The sequence below is a fragment of the Cyprinus carpio genome, chromosome B6 (assembly GCF_018340385.1).
Source record: "Cyprinus carpio isolate SPL01 chromosome B6, ASM1834038v1, whole genome shotgun sequence".
NCBI classification, from domain to species: domain Eukaryota; kingdom Metazoa; phylum Chordata; class Actinopteri; order Cypriniformes; family Cyprinidae; genus Cyprinus; species Cyprinus carpio.
This window is the reverse complement of record NC_056602.1, coordinates 3876652-3893787: the sequence shown is the minus strand read 5'-3', so window position 1 is coordinate 3893787 and position 17136 is coordinate 3876652. Positions and strand designations below refer to the sequence as shown.

The 17136-nt window shown below is 34.1% G+C and overlaps 1 protein-coding gene across 2 annotated transcripts in view; it reads right to left on the bottom strand.

Annotated features, from left to right (window-relative positions):
* Positions 1–14973, bottom strand: part of LOC109112950 (CMP-N-acetylneuraminate-beta-1,4-galactoside alpha-2,3-sialyltransferase-like) — a 36244-nt gene extending 21271 nt beyond the window's left edge. The window contains exons 1-5 of one of the 2 annotated variants that reach the window (XM_042725351.1): positions 14843–14973; positions 11843–11991; positions 8152–8199; positions 5257–5299; positions 3235–3327 (exon numbers count right to left, since the gene is read on the bottom strand). In XM_042725351.1, the coding sequence (XP_042581285.1) occupies positions 3235–3327; positions 5257–5299; positions 8152–8199; positions 11843–11960 (302 nt within the window). In that variant the 5' untranslated portion in view covers positions 11961–11991; positions 14843–14973. The remainder of the gene's footprint in view (positions 1–3234; positions 3328–5256; positions 5300–8151; positions 8200–11842; positions 11992–14842) is intronic. The other variant, XM_042725352.1, reaches the window with a different exon arrangement.
* Between the last annotated feature and the right edge of the window lie 2163 nt (positions 14974–17136).

The following is a 17136-nucleotide window of genomic DNA, read 5'->3' as shown; positions in this document are numbered from 1 at the left end:
AAAACAGTCTTTGAAATGCCTTGCTTCTGAACCCAGCATTAGGAAAGAGTGGATGAACTTTATTTTAATGATTAGTTTACAAAAAAGGCACAATTTGTCACAGGATTTTCAAAGAGACTTGAAACTAAAAGACGATGCTGTGCAACTATATTGTAACCGAAAGTAATGTTGCAACAAAACTATTTTTTTTTTCTGCTAAACATATCATTTGATATGTACGGAGTATTTATGTGTTTTTGACCTAAATCACAGCAGCGTCCATCTGTTGACATCAAAAATAAATAAATAAATAAATAAATAATAATAATAATAAAAAATACGACGACATTTCTTTATCTTTTCTTTACAAGTTATTTTGAAGAATGTTGGACTTCCATTGTATGAACTAAATAAATAAAATAAAATTCTTCTTTAATTATCATTCACAGAAGTCAGTCAGTCATACGGGTTTAAAACAACATGAGTAAATGACGACAAACTTTGATATGAATGGTGGATTTTTGAAGCCATTACAGTAAATTGTGAAAATAATTTAATTATATATATATATATATATATATATATATATATATATAGTTTTAATGTAATAATTTTATATATATAACGACAGTGCCCTCCATAAGTATAGGAACAGTAAAGACAAAATCGCTTTCTCTGCTGTGGAGTCAAGACATTTGCAAATATGATTAAAAGATGAATATGCGATAAAACTACAGAATGTCAGATTTTATTATTAGGTCTTTCGACACATACACGACACGTTTTACCAAATAAAAAGGACAGCACTTTTGGAGTTCATCGCACTATTTGATGTGAGCATAAGTATTGGAACAGTTGAATTTAAGGCAGGTGTAAAAGATTAAAAGCTAATATTTAGTTGCAGATCCCTTGCATGCAATCAGAGCAGAGATACTTTCACCCATAAAAAACAAAAAACTCTTTGTCTTATGCATTTAAATACTTTACTCCAGCCTTTAATGCAGCCAATTCCAACTGTTGCTTGTTTTGGGGAGTTTCTGACTTTAGTCTCCTCTTCAGCTGGTGAAATTAATGCTCAATCGGATTTAAATCTGGAGATTGATTTGGGCAATCTAAGACTTTACATTTCTTTGCCCTGATAAAGTCCCTGACTGAGCTGGCAGGGTGTTTTGGGTCATTGTCCTGATCCAATATGAAGTGCTTCATAATGAGTTTGGTGGCAATTTCTTGAATACTGGTAGCCAAGATGATTTTGTACCCTTCCAAATTCATTCTGCTATATATATATATATATATATATATATATATATATATATATATATATATATATATATGAAGAATTCAGATGCAAAAGCCTTATGCTTTTGAATCGCTCTCGCGGTACTTTAATGTCATACACCGATCGGTCTGTGCAGTGCCGCTTTAAATCCAACGGCCTATGGTTCGACACGCCAAGTGGGTCGCCCAATTCGTTCAAAATAGGCGTTAAGAAATTAAATGGCGATGTGTGCTGCTCGGAGATGAACAGTTTTGCTTTGTCTTTATATTTTCGTTATCAAAATTGAGCAAAACAGACAACAGTCTCTAAAGTAACACAATATTAACTTCTTACTTACTGAACTGTTGTATAAGATCAGTATCACTTTTGCACTCGTGTGATATTGCACTTAGCCTGTGGCTTGTGTGATACTGCTTAAATAGGCTATATGATGTAAATATGAGACAAAAAAAATCAAACGGGCATTTTTGCCCCATATCTTGAATTTTAGAGACTACGTTCTAACTACGTTCTCTTGGCTCCATCACGCAGTGAGTTGTTGCCCTGCCTCATATTTGTCATCAACCAACTGTATGAAATGTCAGATGACCCACGTAGGTCTGGGGCAGGGCAAGTGCATTAAATGCGTTAATAATTTTTTACATCTGAACACTTGGTGTGACCATCCTTTGCGCTTAAAGCAGCTTTTGCCCAGGTGCACTTGTGCATAGTTTTTTTTAAGTAGTTTGCAGGTAGGTTTCTTGAAGCATCTTAGATATATTTATAATTTGGAGACGTGTTTTTGCATTGTGACATTTGTGATTTTATAAATATAATTTTTAACCAATTATGTAATAATTACAGTATCATAATTTTATGATAATTACTAAAATGGTTCAAATGTCTGGACACATTACAGAAAACGTGCTTAATTGGCATGAAAACAATGTCAAATTTAAAACCTTAATGGTTTTAAAAACAAACTATTAACTATGTATTTTGATTTCTGAATGTATTTTGACCTGAACCAAGAACCAGAAAACAAATAAGGTCAGCACACACTCAAAGGTATGTATGCATCCCACAGTGAAGAATTAAAAAAAAAATTAAAAAGTGTGATTTTAAAAGGAATCCGATAATATAAGAATTGATAAGATCCATAAACAGTAGTTTATATTAAACTCAGAGGCTCAGGGCGAAGTCTTGCGGCTAAAGGAAAGCTTTGCGTGTCAGTCGTGTGAATCAGAAGCATGGGTTTCTCACGCACTGGGAGCCCAGAGGAGCACAACACACCCAAAAAAAGATCTGCATCATTTCTGATGCCAGTGAGGCGCTCTGTGGACACATTTCTGAAACATGCCTTAAATCAACACATAAGGGATAAAGAGCATTCACGGTGGGGAATCTTCTCAGACACTGAATTATTTAAAAGAGAAAGGAAATGTCTTTCTATGCTCCTCTCAAGAGCATTGCATCCTCACTGTGTAATGGGTTTAAGACAAACTATACAACACTCGTGAAGTTATGAACAATTCTACAAAGAAGAAGAACAAGGTCAAGTCTTATGTAGCCAACAATACTGTGATAACTTTCTACTGTATGTTCTCACTCCTTCTGAAAAATAGATAAATAAACAAAAACAGAATAAACCCCCAAAGCTTATTAAAACTAGTTAAAAATCACATTGCTGGTTTCCAGTAATAATGTACTTTCAAGATGATTTCATCTGGTCAAGCTGATTTATCTGCAACAGTAACCAGCTTGCAAGTCACTGACCAGCAATGCTTGTACAGAACCGATAAAGAACTCTCGTAATTTCTCTTTGTAATCTTGTAAACTCTTTGTACTTTCATGTTCCTGGTCTTAATGAGAATGTTATTCATCTAAATCTCATTTATGCAAATAGCAGCAGAATGAGCTGCGTGTCTGCATGCACATTTACAAATATCGAAAGGTGAACTTCCAGTATTTCACAATGCATGATTAGTTCTGCTTACTTTGGATAGATTGAAGTCATCTTGGCCTCTGCGTAACCCGGTTTACACTCGCCTTTACTGAGATTACCATATTTATACTGCAGCTCCAGAGGCCTGTGAACCAAAGACAGAAGAAGATCCTTTTCAGTAGTGTCCTATAGCGGAGTAATCACAGGTGTAGAAAAGCACAGGAATAAATTACATTTTACAATATATTCAAACAGAAAACCGTTAGTTTAAATTTTAACAACAATTAACAAAATTACTGCTTTACTTGATTTTATGATCAAATAAATGAAGCCTTTTCTTCTCAAAAAGATGAAAAATCTTACCGACCCCACATTTTTCAACAGTGGTGCTGCATTTAAATTTACCTTAAATTATTCTAACCAAAACCAAGTCATTTTGTGAAATATAAATCATGAACAATACATATTCAGTTCGAAATATGGCCGCAAGTTCAAAGAATTATTCTAATTAATTCTTAATAAATCTGTGGAGTATTTTAAAATGCCTCAGGCCATACGGATTTAAATTTGATTGATTATGGAAGTTCATTAATTCTCAAGCAGATTAACATGCCTAAAATAGAGCTCTGTATCTTACTAAATGCTTTGGGGTCTGGAGAGAGGGGAAAGCAGCTGTGTCGAGCTCACGGTGCCCAGAGGATGTACAATGATGTACAAGGCTGCGCAATGAGATGACAACGTGTGTGAGGAGTAGTTTATTTTATATAAGCGCCAGTATAAACCCACTAATTCACAGGCCGGCAAATGGAAACTTTCTAGTAAGTTTACATCAATACTGTGAGTGCTGGACATATAAAGATGACCTGTTGACAGTGCCATTTATACAGGCGGCCATTAATGGTAATAAGAGAGGTCGATCCATGTTTTACTTTGGGTAAACGGACCTCCCATACAGATACAATCAGGACTGTTAAATCAGACAAGGCTGGGTGAGAGCCAAGAGATCATTCATTAGAAATGCTTTAGGGCGCCATTAATTATCCTTCCAAAGTAAAGCTCAAATAAACAAAAAGCCAAATTATAAAGAGAGACAAATTGCTGGACAGTCCAGGCCAAAGTGAACTCACACATACATGCACACTCTGAAATTCTGTTACGAAACCTAGTGAGCGGTCTTGCCCTACATAGCCAGCTGCCTTCGTAGGCAACTTCCCAACTGAAATAAAATGGTTTGGAACATTGACAACAATTCTGTGTGTCATACAAACAGAAATTCATGAAATATTCGACACCAACAGAGCATAAAATGTTGGGTGAAGTAGTCCATTTTAATTATACTGACCTATTTTTGTCAATAGTTGAAAAGATAAGATATTGGAGTAACTTATATATAGAAATAGATTATTCCCAGTTCTGCTGTATACGTTAAAACACAGAGGCTTGTATTACTTGCCATTACTTGGTCACCTGAACTCCAATAATGATTATATGAAATATTAAACCAAAGGACTTTTATACATATTGTGTGGTGATGCATCAACATCCTGTTTTTAAATGAAACATGGAAACAGAAATGGAAGTTTTCATTTGACCAAAAACTGAAACCGAAAACTGTTTCTTTAATAATCAATTAATCAAATTTATATTTTATATATTTAATAAAAATATTACAAAATTAATATCATTGTATGTTTAAATATATGTAAAGATATTAATCTATGGATTTATAATACATATGAATATATTACAAATTAATATATAGAAATATTAATTGTAATATATTCATTTAATTCTTAAAAAGAAGCGTAAAAATTATATACAAATTTTGGTTGAAGTAGTCCATTTATTTTATTTCATGAATTATAGGTAAAACTTTCTAAAAATATTCCAAATATGCGATCCTTATGCCTTATCTCTACCTTAAAAGGTATTTTAGAAGGCAGGATAATTGTACTAATCTTTAGTGCAGTGATGAATGCATATTGAAATGCTGCCTATGTAGGCAACTCACTAGGTTTTGGAACAGAACCTCATGCTCACGGAGAACCCACACTCTCAACAATGTGTTACTTACAGATTTCTGTCAAGCTTGGTAAGGAATCCCTGCTTGTCGTATTCTAAAGAGAGAACAAATACAAGAAATTATCAGAGTTTATGTCCCTAAAAGAGAAAGAAGAGAGAGATGCAGTGTTATCATCACTGTGCCAACAGGAAGGGATGGAAATATTAAAGCAGAAAAGTATATCTGTTGTTGAGAGTGCAGGTTATAAAAAAAGAGAGTATTATTGTAGTTACACAGAAGGAAATGTGAGAGGCTGATTACTGTGTATAGACCCACATGGACGGTACGTGACAGTCAGTAGCACAAAAACAGTAAACTAAACAAAATTGAACATGGCTGTTCAGTAAAATGCCATTCAGTGGCTACCAGCAATGAATCTGAACAGCCAGGAAGGAAAATACTGAAATATAGTCTATGCACAAAAATAAAATACAAACACTGCAGAGTACAAGTTATTATACAATGCAAGTACGCATAGCTTTCTCACTTGTGATAAATCTTGATGGGATTGATGAATGTGTTTATAATTATCTACCTACAGCTAACTACTTGAGGAATGTGCGCTTGCAATGCATTAGTCAAACATTTGCATGTGTTTGGCCAAACATTTCACAAACTTTAGATGAAACTGCGTACAGTTGCAATATGGACATGAAACGCTGATTGGTGTAATAAAAAAAAAAAAACCAAGGTGCAAAAAAAGGGGATATGACTAGCACAGCTATGTGAGTTAATTATATAGCTTAGCTATAAAATATAGATGAGTATTTGACTAAAGACTGATAAGGATGACACAAACACAACCTTATGCAAGCTGATAAAATGAATTAAGATTAAATATGACGTTAATGAAATCATAAAAAGAGGTATGGCTGCTTCCAAGTAAGATCAACAAATATATTATTGTTCTAAGTGCCAGGCAACATTAGACTGCATAGTCGACTGAACCAGGTAATAAAGTTTTAAAACCCATGAAAATAAAACTGATAAACATACAAAGAATCAACTCTTAAATATAGGTCAAAACATATTTTTGATAAAATAAGCTGAATACTTAACCTGAGAAAGAAAAAAAGAAAGACAGAATGAAAAAGAAAGAAAAAATGATCCAATGAAAAAGGATGAACAAAAGAAAGAAAAGAACAAACAAACTAAAAAAAGAACAAAAAGAACAAACAAGCAAACAAAAAACTAATTAAAGAAACAAAAACAAAAGCAACAATTAAAGCACTACTTTAAAACAACAAATGAACAAAAAAGAATGAACGAAAGAAACAACGAATGAAAGAAAAAAGAGAACAAATGAAAAAGAAATGAAAGAAAGAACAAACAAACAAAAGAAAGAAAGAAAAACTAAAACGAGTGAACAAATGAGAGAAAAAGATAGAACTAATAAACAAACAAACAGGAAAGAAAGAATGATCCAATGAAAAAAGGATGAACGAAAGAAACAACAATAGAAAGAAAGAAAAGAACAAATAAACTAAAAAAGAACAAAACAAAGAACGAACAAGCAAACAAACAAAAGAAAGAAAAAATAATTAAAGAAACAAAAAAAGAAAGTAAAGAGAACAAATGAAAAAAATTAAAGAAAGAACAAACAAAAAGAAAACAAAACTAAAACAAGAGTGAACAAATGATAGAACCAACAAATGAACAAACAGGAAAGAAAGAAGGAAAGAAGGGAGGGAGGGAGGGAAGGAAGGAAGGAAGTAAGGCAGGCAGGCAGAAGAGCTCTGGGGGTAGTTGAGGCCGGTACAGACGTGTGTTCTGGGGTTGGTGGCAGTGATGCTGCATTAGAAGTCACAGGAGCTGCAGCAGGTGTTAGTCACAGCAGAAATCACTTACAAAGATCACAGTGCTTTTATCTGCTACCTGCCATCAGTGCCTAGCTCAAGAAATATTCTGGCTCAAATACAGCTTAAAGCTCTACTGACAACATCTGTGACATGCTGCTACGCCTCTGACACAGAGGAATATCTGCATGATTTAAACATTTACATGTGTATTTCTGTAAACACATTTGTTTTTATAAACAATAAAAAACTATTTGCAGGTCACAGATATTGTTGACAGACCTTCAGTTGCATCTTGCCAGAAAATACATTTGTTACAGTTTTAATCATTTAAAAGTCAGTAGATATATTATACGTATATCAACGTTATCATTAGTAATAGCAGTAGTATCATTACTGTAATCCAGATTTTAATATGGGAAGCACTGGACTGGTATTTACTCCATATTAATAGACCAATGTTTAGTACAGCATATAAATCATTCAAGGTTTATGACTTTTTAAAAAAAGTTCAGAAGAGTTTTTCACCAGTGCTTGATATGGAAAAACATCTGCAAAGCATACAAATATAAATCTTTATTAACGTCATAATTTCGTCAGCCAGAAGCACGACAGATGTCTTTGTACTGAATGTGCAAGGAAAGATTATGCTTAAATACTAGAAATGCAATGGAGAAGCTTCATAATGTTGGGAGACCAAATGTGCAATTAAGTGATTTCATTATTTTTGTATATTAATTTAAACTTCTTGTATTTTGAACAGTGTTGAACTAGGATGCTTGAGAAAACAAGCATTTGTCTCAAACCTGCTTTGTTACATATATAATTTAATAGAGTTATACAAACTTAAAGGTTGGGGGAGAATAAAATGGATAATTGTATTCAGCAAAGCGTATAACGGTTAAGTTTAAAGAAAAGAAATGAATTATTATATAAAATAATAATAATACACCACTTCCCACCAATCAAAGAATCCTGAGAAAAACGTATAACTGTTTCCACAAAAACAGGAAGCAGCACAACTGCTTTCAACATTGATCCCCTTTATAATGAAATTATGCCGATGAATCTCCCAACATTACTGTAGAATCAGTATACGGTAAACCTCTACCTGTGGCTACTACACGTCCCGCGGAGAGCAACCTATGCAAATCAGCCTCTGAAACACAAGAGTGTGAGTTCAGCATACCTCTGTTTGAGTGAGATCAGATGCTTTTAGTGTCTCTATAAACAGTGTTGAACAGCAGCATCCGTACTAGAGCGATGACAGCCAAACAAGGCCGTGACTTCACTCAACATCTGATACACTGGTTAGCAGATCAGACAACATATACAACACTCATAATGCAACTAAACCAAACAAACAGACCTTCAGGGGGTGCAGTACAGCACACAGTTAAAAACAATGCATTCTTTCAGATGTATGAGAGAAACTGGACAACAAGCATAAGTTCCACACATTCGGCATCTGCGGTTCCTGAAAAACTATGAGAAATGTTGCAATGCTGGTTAAAAGTCTGGAAACAATTGATTAAACCTTAAAATGATCTCGAAAAACTTCTGCATAAATACACAAAAATTTGCTCACATTTACATTTACTCACCCTCAGGTTGTACAATTTGTAGGTGAGTTAGCCTGTTCATTAAAACCGTTTTGGAGAAATGCAGCATTCCATCACCTGCCCACCAGTGGATGCTCTGCAGTGAATGGGTGCCGTCAGAATGAGAGTACAAACTGCTGATAAAAACATCACAGTAATCCACACCACTCCAGTCCTTCAGTTAACATCTTGTGAAGTGAAAGGCTGCATGTTTGTAAGAAACAAATATATAATGAACATTTTAGCCAGAAGTATTTTAGCCAGAAACAAAAGCCTTAATAAAAAATTCCTTATAAACACAAACACACTACACAAACAAACACACACACACACACACACACAGCTTTTGGCTTCACAAGACATTAACTGATGGACTGGAGTGGTGTGGATTACTTGTGAACTATTGTTTTTATCGGCTGTTTGGACTCTCATTCTGACGGCACCCATTCACTGCAGACCATCCAATGGTGAGCAAGCGATGCAATGCTAAACTCATCTACATCTTTGAATTGAAAGCCTGAGGTTGAGTAACTTTTCAGGGTGATTTTTTGGTGGAACTAAAAAAAATATATATATAAAACCCTGAACATTTTTTGATTTGACAATTATTTGAAAAACACGGAAAACAGTAATAATCAAGAATGTGTTCACACATATAACCTGCAGAGTTGGCGACTGACAAACTACAGTAAAACAGTGTTGATAAACAGGGTTTACTCACTGGATCATATTTTATTTGTTGGACTCTGATCTAGTAAAACAGATAATTGACAGATCGGTAAGCCCCGCCCCCCGTAGCTACTGTTGCTCCCTCAAACAAACGGAGCTGCTCACTGTCTTACAATGAGAGCTGTTAGTGTGAAAACCTTGTCACAAGATGGTTTTTAACAATTCTGGACACAGAAAGACCCCCATTCAAGTGGAAATTAAATATGCCATGGAGGGATATATAAAAAAGTTTTTTAAATAAATACGGTGGGTAACTCGAGGGTTTACAGATCACAATCAAACCGACGCGAGCTTCGGATCTTCCAATGTTTCTCCATGGCACTGAATCCTACAGATGTCCGAGTTCCGCTCCCCGTGCAACTGATACTCCACTCCCATTGGCTCATCTGCATTCGAGGGGAGGGGCTTACCGATAGGTCAGCTGTACCAAACATCTACAGTAACACATCAAGGCTAAATTCAAGTCTGATTTACAGTCAAGAGTTTCTGGCAGGTGGACTTTAAAGGGAACCAAGAATATTCACAGAAACCACACCATATCTGTTTAAGCAATGTGCAAAATGCAGCAGTGCTAGAAAAGTCTGTGTGTGACTGTGAACAGAGAAAAGCTGATTTTCTGTTCTTACATGATTATGAATTACACTAGTTACACAGTAAGCAATATGGTAGCATTTTGTGGTTCAATTTTAGAGTGACGCAGCCTGGTGAACGAAAAAAAGTCTTGAAGCTTTTGTCTGTTGTATGTGCCAAAAAGCAAACTGCAGCAAAATTACTAACAAATGCTGATCAGACTTTGTTAAAGAGATTATTCCCAGTTACAGTATATGCTAAAACACAGAGGCTTGTACTATTTGTCATTACTTTGTTACCTGAACACCATAAATGATTACATGAAACATCAAATGAATCAACTGAATCAACCAGACTACACCAACTACAGTCATTTTTAGTCTCTTTAATGTAATAACTGCATATTTTCACCTCTGCATGTAGTCAGTACCAAATGTTTTAGTATCAGTAGCACAGATAATGAACAACAGATTCGTATTCCCATCGTTTCATTGTCACAAATATGAAAGATATCTCATTTTTAATCACAAATCAATTTATGATGGCAATATACACTACAAAAGGTTGGGGTCAGTACGATTTTTTTTTAAAGAAAGATACTTTTATTAAGTAATAATCCATTAAATCGATTAAAAGTGACAGTACAGACATTTATAATGTTACAAAAGATTTCTATTTCAAATAAATGTTTCTCGTTTGAACTTTCTATTCATCAAATAATCCTTAAAAAAAGCTCCACAGTATGAAGCAGCATAACTGTTTTCCACGTTAATAATGAATGAAGGATCATGTGACACTAAAGACTGGAGTAATGATGCTGAAACTTCAGCTTTGCATCACAGGAATAAATTACACTTTACAATATATTACAATTGAAAACCACTGTTTTAAATTGCAATAATATTTCACAAAACTGTTTTTACTGCATTTATTTAACAAACAAATGCAGCCTTGGTGAGCAAAAGGAACTTCCTTTGAAATAAAAAAAAAAATACTGACCTCAAACCTTTAAACAGTAATTTGATAAGCTATCTAATTCTATCAGCTGTATAAATAATTCTCTTATTCACCACATTAGTTTTGAGGTGGAGATAATATCAGGCACCACAGCTTCTTATTTTATCTTGTGACATGCGATCGTGGTGCTGTGTTACGCGTGTGAAATACAGCCTTAAACTCAGGGTAGTGTGAAAGAAACCCTGAGTGAAAAATGTTATCAGCGCCAAATCTAAAAGGTGCTTTTGTGAAATACGAAATATCTGAAGTGACAAAAATAGATCTTTTTGCTGAGCAAAAGCAAACCTCCATCACAGCAAAGATTATTTTGTGTATTATTTTGTCTTTCGAAGCTGACCCTTTTTTAACCTGCTGGCTACTTTTGGACTTATTCCATGGGGTGGACATGGACAGCGATGGGCTCTTAGCTCCCTCCTCTGGCCATTATAACAAACCAAACCTTTATTTTCCAGGGTCTTAGTTTAAGATCATGGCTTCCCCAGAGATCTGATGCCAAACAGGAAGACTAGGCAGAATCACAGTCCGTGAGAAAGGTTGCTAAACCAACAACCTTGATTTCAGGCATTACGTATCGCTGGGGAAAAACCAGATCTAGGGAAGCAAAAGTTGTGACATTTCACTCTTCAGAGAAATGAAAAATCTGTTCTGAAAACAGCGTCAGAGAAACAAAAGTTCTCACCGCTGTCGAATGTTTACTCTAAATGACACCACACATAAGGGGATTCTTGTGTGTGACTAACTAGAGCTAGAAAACTGCATCATGCCGATTCATTCTGTATGGAGCACTTAAATAATCATTATATTTCAATTAAAAGCATGTGTGTCTGAAGTTCTCCTTTTGTGTTCCACATAAGAAAACAGTCATATGAGGACATGTATACTCACTAGATTTCTGGACTGGGCTCCGTAGGTGCAGTTTGCAAGACGAAAAGTAGAGGAATATCAGCACCATGATGGAACAAATTAAAAACATGAAGCTCCGTGAGGACTTCATCCTGATCATCTCACATGAGGCTTCATCTGGTCTGAGTCACCTGAAAAACACAAGCACGCAAATTCATAAACTGATGTTTGGTCTTTCAATCCTAAACTGGCATTTATTTCAATGGCTTAAAACAAATAGTGAAATGTTAGGTAACATGACTGATGAGTTCAACAGGGGTCAGGAACAACAGAGATGTGTTACTTTTATGCGGATGCGTTCAGACCTTCAGAACATGCAGTAACAGGCCTGCAAGTCAAATGAAGCACGCTCACTTAAACACTAACCAGGGTACCTACAGTTTCCACCAAACCTTCCTAGTTACTACAGTTAGATATTAAATTATTTTGCTGACATAAGCAAATATTCTGGAAGCTGTTTATAAGCTGGTGACATGTAACGGTTTCTTTAAGGGGTTATTTCTAACCAATTTAACCATGTGGTCTATCATATTAATAAAATAAAATCAGTTCATTCAATTGCTTTGTTATAGAATCTAAAAATAAGCTTCATGTGGCAACCATCAAAACAAGCTTCCTCATTATTACGAACCAACTTTTGTCGCAATCACATTTTTGTATGAACCGCAGATATCATTATAAAATTTTTGTAAGCATGAACATTAATATAACATATAATATAAACAAACAAACAACAATATTAACATAATGTAATAAAAACAACATCTTCAATACAATACCACATCAATAAAAAAAAAAAAAACACAATCTTTTCTTTTTTTTTTTTTTTTTTTAATTGACTACTCTTATTAAAAAAAGTACCATAGCAATACCATAGTACAGTACTTATATGGATAAGATAACAGCCTCCCTAGTTTTATTTATATATATATACAGTACAGACCAAAAGTTTGGAAACATTACTATTTTTAATGTTTTTGAAAGAAGTTTCTTCTGCTCATCAAGCCTGCATTTATTTGATCAAAAATACAGAAAAAAAGTAATATTGTGAAATATTATTACAACTTAAAATAACTGTTTTTAAATTTATTATACTTAAAATTATCATTTATTTCTGTGATGCAAAGCTGAATTTTTAGGATCATTATCACATGATCCTTTAGAAATCATTCTAATATGATGATTCATTATCAAAGTTGGAAACAGTTCTGCTGCTTAATATTTTTTCAGAACATGTGATACTTTTTTTAGGATACTTTGATGAATAAAAAGTAAAAAAAAAAAAAAAAAAAAAAAAAAGAAGCTATGTTTTTAAAATATAAATATTTTGTAATAACAATATACACTACTGGTCAGTAATTTGGGGTCAGAATTTTTTTTTTCTTTTTTTTAAATAAAATCAATACTTTTATTCAGCAAGGATGTCTTAAATTGATAAAAAGTGATAGTAAAGAAAATTTATTATTAGAATATATATTATTTGAATTTTTTTTTTTTTTTTTGAATAAATGCAGTTCTTTTTAACCTTTTATTCATCAAATATATTAGACAGCAGAAACTGTTTCCAACACTCATAATAAATCAGAATATTAGAATGAGTTCTAAATGATCATGTGATAGACTGGATGTTACATGTGACACTGAAGGCTGGAGTAATGATGATGAAAATTCAGCTTTGCATCACAGGAATAAATTATTTTTTTAAAGTATATTCAAATAGAAAACTATTATTTTAAGTTGTAATAAAATATTTCACAATATTACTGTTTTTTTCTGTATTTTTGATCAAATATATGCAGGCTTGATGAGCAGAAGAGACTTCGTTCAAAAACATTAAAAATATTAATGTTTCCAAACTTTTGACCATCACAGTAAAAAAGTCCTAGAGGAACTTCTATCATAATTTAGAACCAATCCTATGTGCATTCTAGATGCATTCAATTATAAAGTCCTAGAGGAACTTCTATCATAATTTAGAACCAATCCTATGTGCATTCTAGATGCATTCAATTATATAATATATTATATTTTATAAAAAATAATAAAATATTCTAATACAATTATAATAAACTATGTTACGAATATTATATAAAATAATATCATATATTGTACTATATTAAGATCGATAAGATAAAAGTATTGACTATTAACTAGTTGCTTATTAGAATGCATATTACTAGCGTATTGGCTGTTTATTAGTGCTTATAAAGCATATGTTAATGCTTATTCTATGACCATATTACAGATCCCTTAACTCTACCAAATACCTAAACATAACTACTTCAACAACTACATTAATTACTATCAATAGACATCAAATTAGGAGATTACTGAGGGGAAAAAAACTTACACATACACACATATATACATATACATATGTAAGAATACACTCCTAATCTAATGTGTTACCTTTATATAATATTATATATTTATGACATAAAATAACGGGATCTTTTCTGAAACATAACTTCTAAAAGGATAAAACACCACGTTATTTACATGGTTCTCTCAGTGTAACGTTACACGATGTATTTCCAAATACATGGTAACGTTACTACGATGCTAGATGTCCAAAAATCGCATCACCACAGTACTTTTGGTCATTTGTTTGGTATCAGATGTAATCAAATTACTTCAATGTTTACAACTACAAACCACACTTCTTTTCATAACTAGTAAACGTTTTTAACAATTCAGGACCTCGGTTGAGGTTGGTCCGCACTGAGAACTGCTCGGCTAACGTTACCGGTCGCTTGTGTGCTACATAACGGTAACAGACACATCCGGTTAGCGCTTTGGCTAAACCTCAAAACCACCGAACACAAACTCCACTTGGCTTAAGTAAATGAACTACACAATCACACGGTTGACGTACACGCGGTGTTAATAAGAGACGGTCGACACCACAGCCGTTACGAGAGACACAATGTCAACAAAACGTTAAGCGCGCGTCAGTGTGTGAGAGGCTAACTTTCCTCCTACCTCACAGAAACGGAGCGGGAATGAAAACATGTCCATAAACACCACGCTGTCTCACACGTCGGTCGTTACAGCTCTTCTGGCGGAACGAGAAAAACATTCCTCTCTCATCTCAGCTCTCCTAACCGAAAACAAAATCAGATTTCATAAACTAAAAGGAGGAGGGGAGCACGAGTACTAGGGGAGGAGGGTCCTACTGTGAGGCCTGAACTGGTATTGGCTTGCGCACGCACGCACGCACGCACACGTCTATACTCCACTACTACACACTTCTCCACAGCTGAGTGAACACACAGTTGTGCCACTTGAGATAGGCTATGTGTTATAGTCTACTGTAAAGATCACTAAAGGTAAGACAAAAACAATAGATGTGTCACTAACAGACAATGCCATTACAATGTATTTTGGAAATTCAGCATGGAAAAACTGAGGAATTTGAGGACCATGACAATATGATAATCATGCACTTTACCATAAATATATCACAGTGCTTCTTTATTGCACAATGAATCACTCAGTTTTATTGGGCTGTTAGCTGTACATCTTTAAAAGTCATTTGTTTACCTAATCTGTCTTGTGCTGATCTGTTTACTATTTTCTGGGTTTAGTGTTAAAAAATAAAACAAAATCAAAATCTATCTACTTGTATACATAGCTCTATATACTTTGTAGGTCAGAAGATGTTTAAAAAGATGCACAAATATTACTACCTAAATTAATGCAAATGCTTTTTCAGCTTTTTCAGAGGGAAAATCCCTATGATGTCAGTAAAGTCCAACTTCCAGAGAAGTTGATTCTCAGAGGAACTGCACAAGATCATTTAGTCTTTATTGCCTCATATTTGTTTACCGCAGTCTGTTCTAATCCAAGGACAGTTTAGAAAAAGAGTCTCATCCGCAGGATAATGGAAGTGCACTTCACAATAACACATTGCTCTGTCTGTTCTCACACAAGAGTACAGGAAGAAAAAATGAAACTAAAAAAATAATAAATTTGTTAAAATCAATTTGGAAAAAAAAATGAAATCTTATAAATTAATACATTGAATGCAAATGCAATGAAATAAAATGCATGCAAAAAACAGATTCAATCATTCTAAAAACTGAATTAACCTGTTTCCACTATCCATTCTCACATGCGTCACAAAGATGTTTTTGTTGCTGTGCTTCATGAGCTTTGGTGATAATTAAAGGTGCTGTATTTATTTATTGTGCCTCCTCGAATTACAGAGGCCTAGACTAAAATAATGACTGGTATGTGTGTCTCTTAGATAAATGCATGTTTGATATCAAAAGTACTTCATAGAGACGTCCTGTTGACATATATTGTGAAAGGTGGTCTGAGCTTGTAGTCTGCTGTACTGTGCAGTTCTCAGGAAACACATTTCACACACACTTTGATCCCTGAGCATTGACCTCGTGCTGATTTAAGTCATAAGTTAATTTTATGAGTCAGATCTCTATGAATCTCTTTGTTAACGAAAGTTCACTTACTTTTCTGTTTCCTGTTACAGGTGGATCTTTTGCGCTTCAGCATCATATCAAAACTTTCTTTCTATAAAAATGAATAGACCTTTTGTTAACAATTGGTATGAAGAGGCTTTAAAATAAGGGTGTCACTTTACAAAAGAGACAACAATACTTAAGACATTATTGGCCAGCTTCCCTTCAAAATTCTTCCTGTTTCCCAAGAGTTATGGTTTCACAATCATAAATAAACATTCATAACTTGATCTTAATTTTTAATGCATATAAGGGTTGGGAACCGAGAACCGGCTCTTATTCAGAACCGGTTCTGTTTTTTTTTTTTTTTTTAAAAAGAACCGGAACCGTGAGCAATTTTTAAGTTTCGGTTCCGAAAACGGTTCTGATGCCACACGTGACCAAGCACTGTGAGCAGCCTTGTGCCGGTGTTCTGATGATTCGGCGTTTCCCGTAAAGCATATCACAAACCAAATAACAGAAACGCCTCACTGCCTTTTTAATTGACTGTACATGTACCAGCACCTGCCGCCACTAAATTTTATTATATTTGTCCCATATTGTCATTAATATACATACTGACTTCAACTTGGACCACAAAATAAATAGACTGCTATTGTTATGTAAGAATGAGGGTTAGATTATTTAGTGTACAGGTCATTTCAACAGTGATAAACAAAGTGATAGAAAATATTTATTTTCATGCATTTTAAATGTAAAAAAAATGTGGGAACCACTCATTGCATCACAGCATCTCCTGACTGCATTATTATTTGTAAAATAGGGGCTTTATGGAGTGTGTGTGTATACATGGTT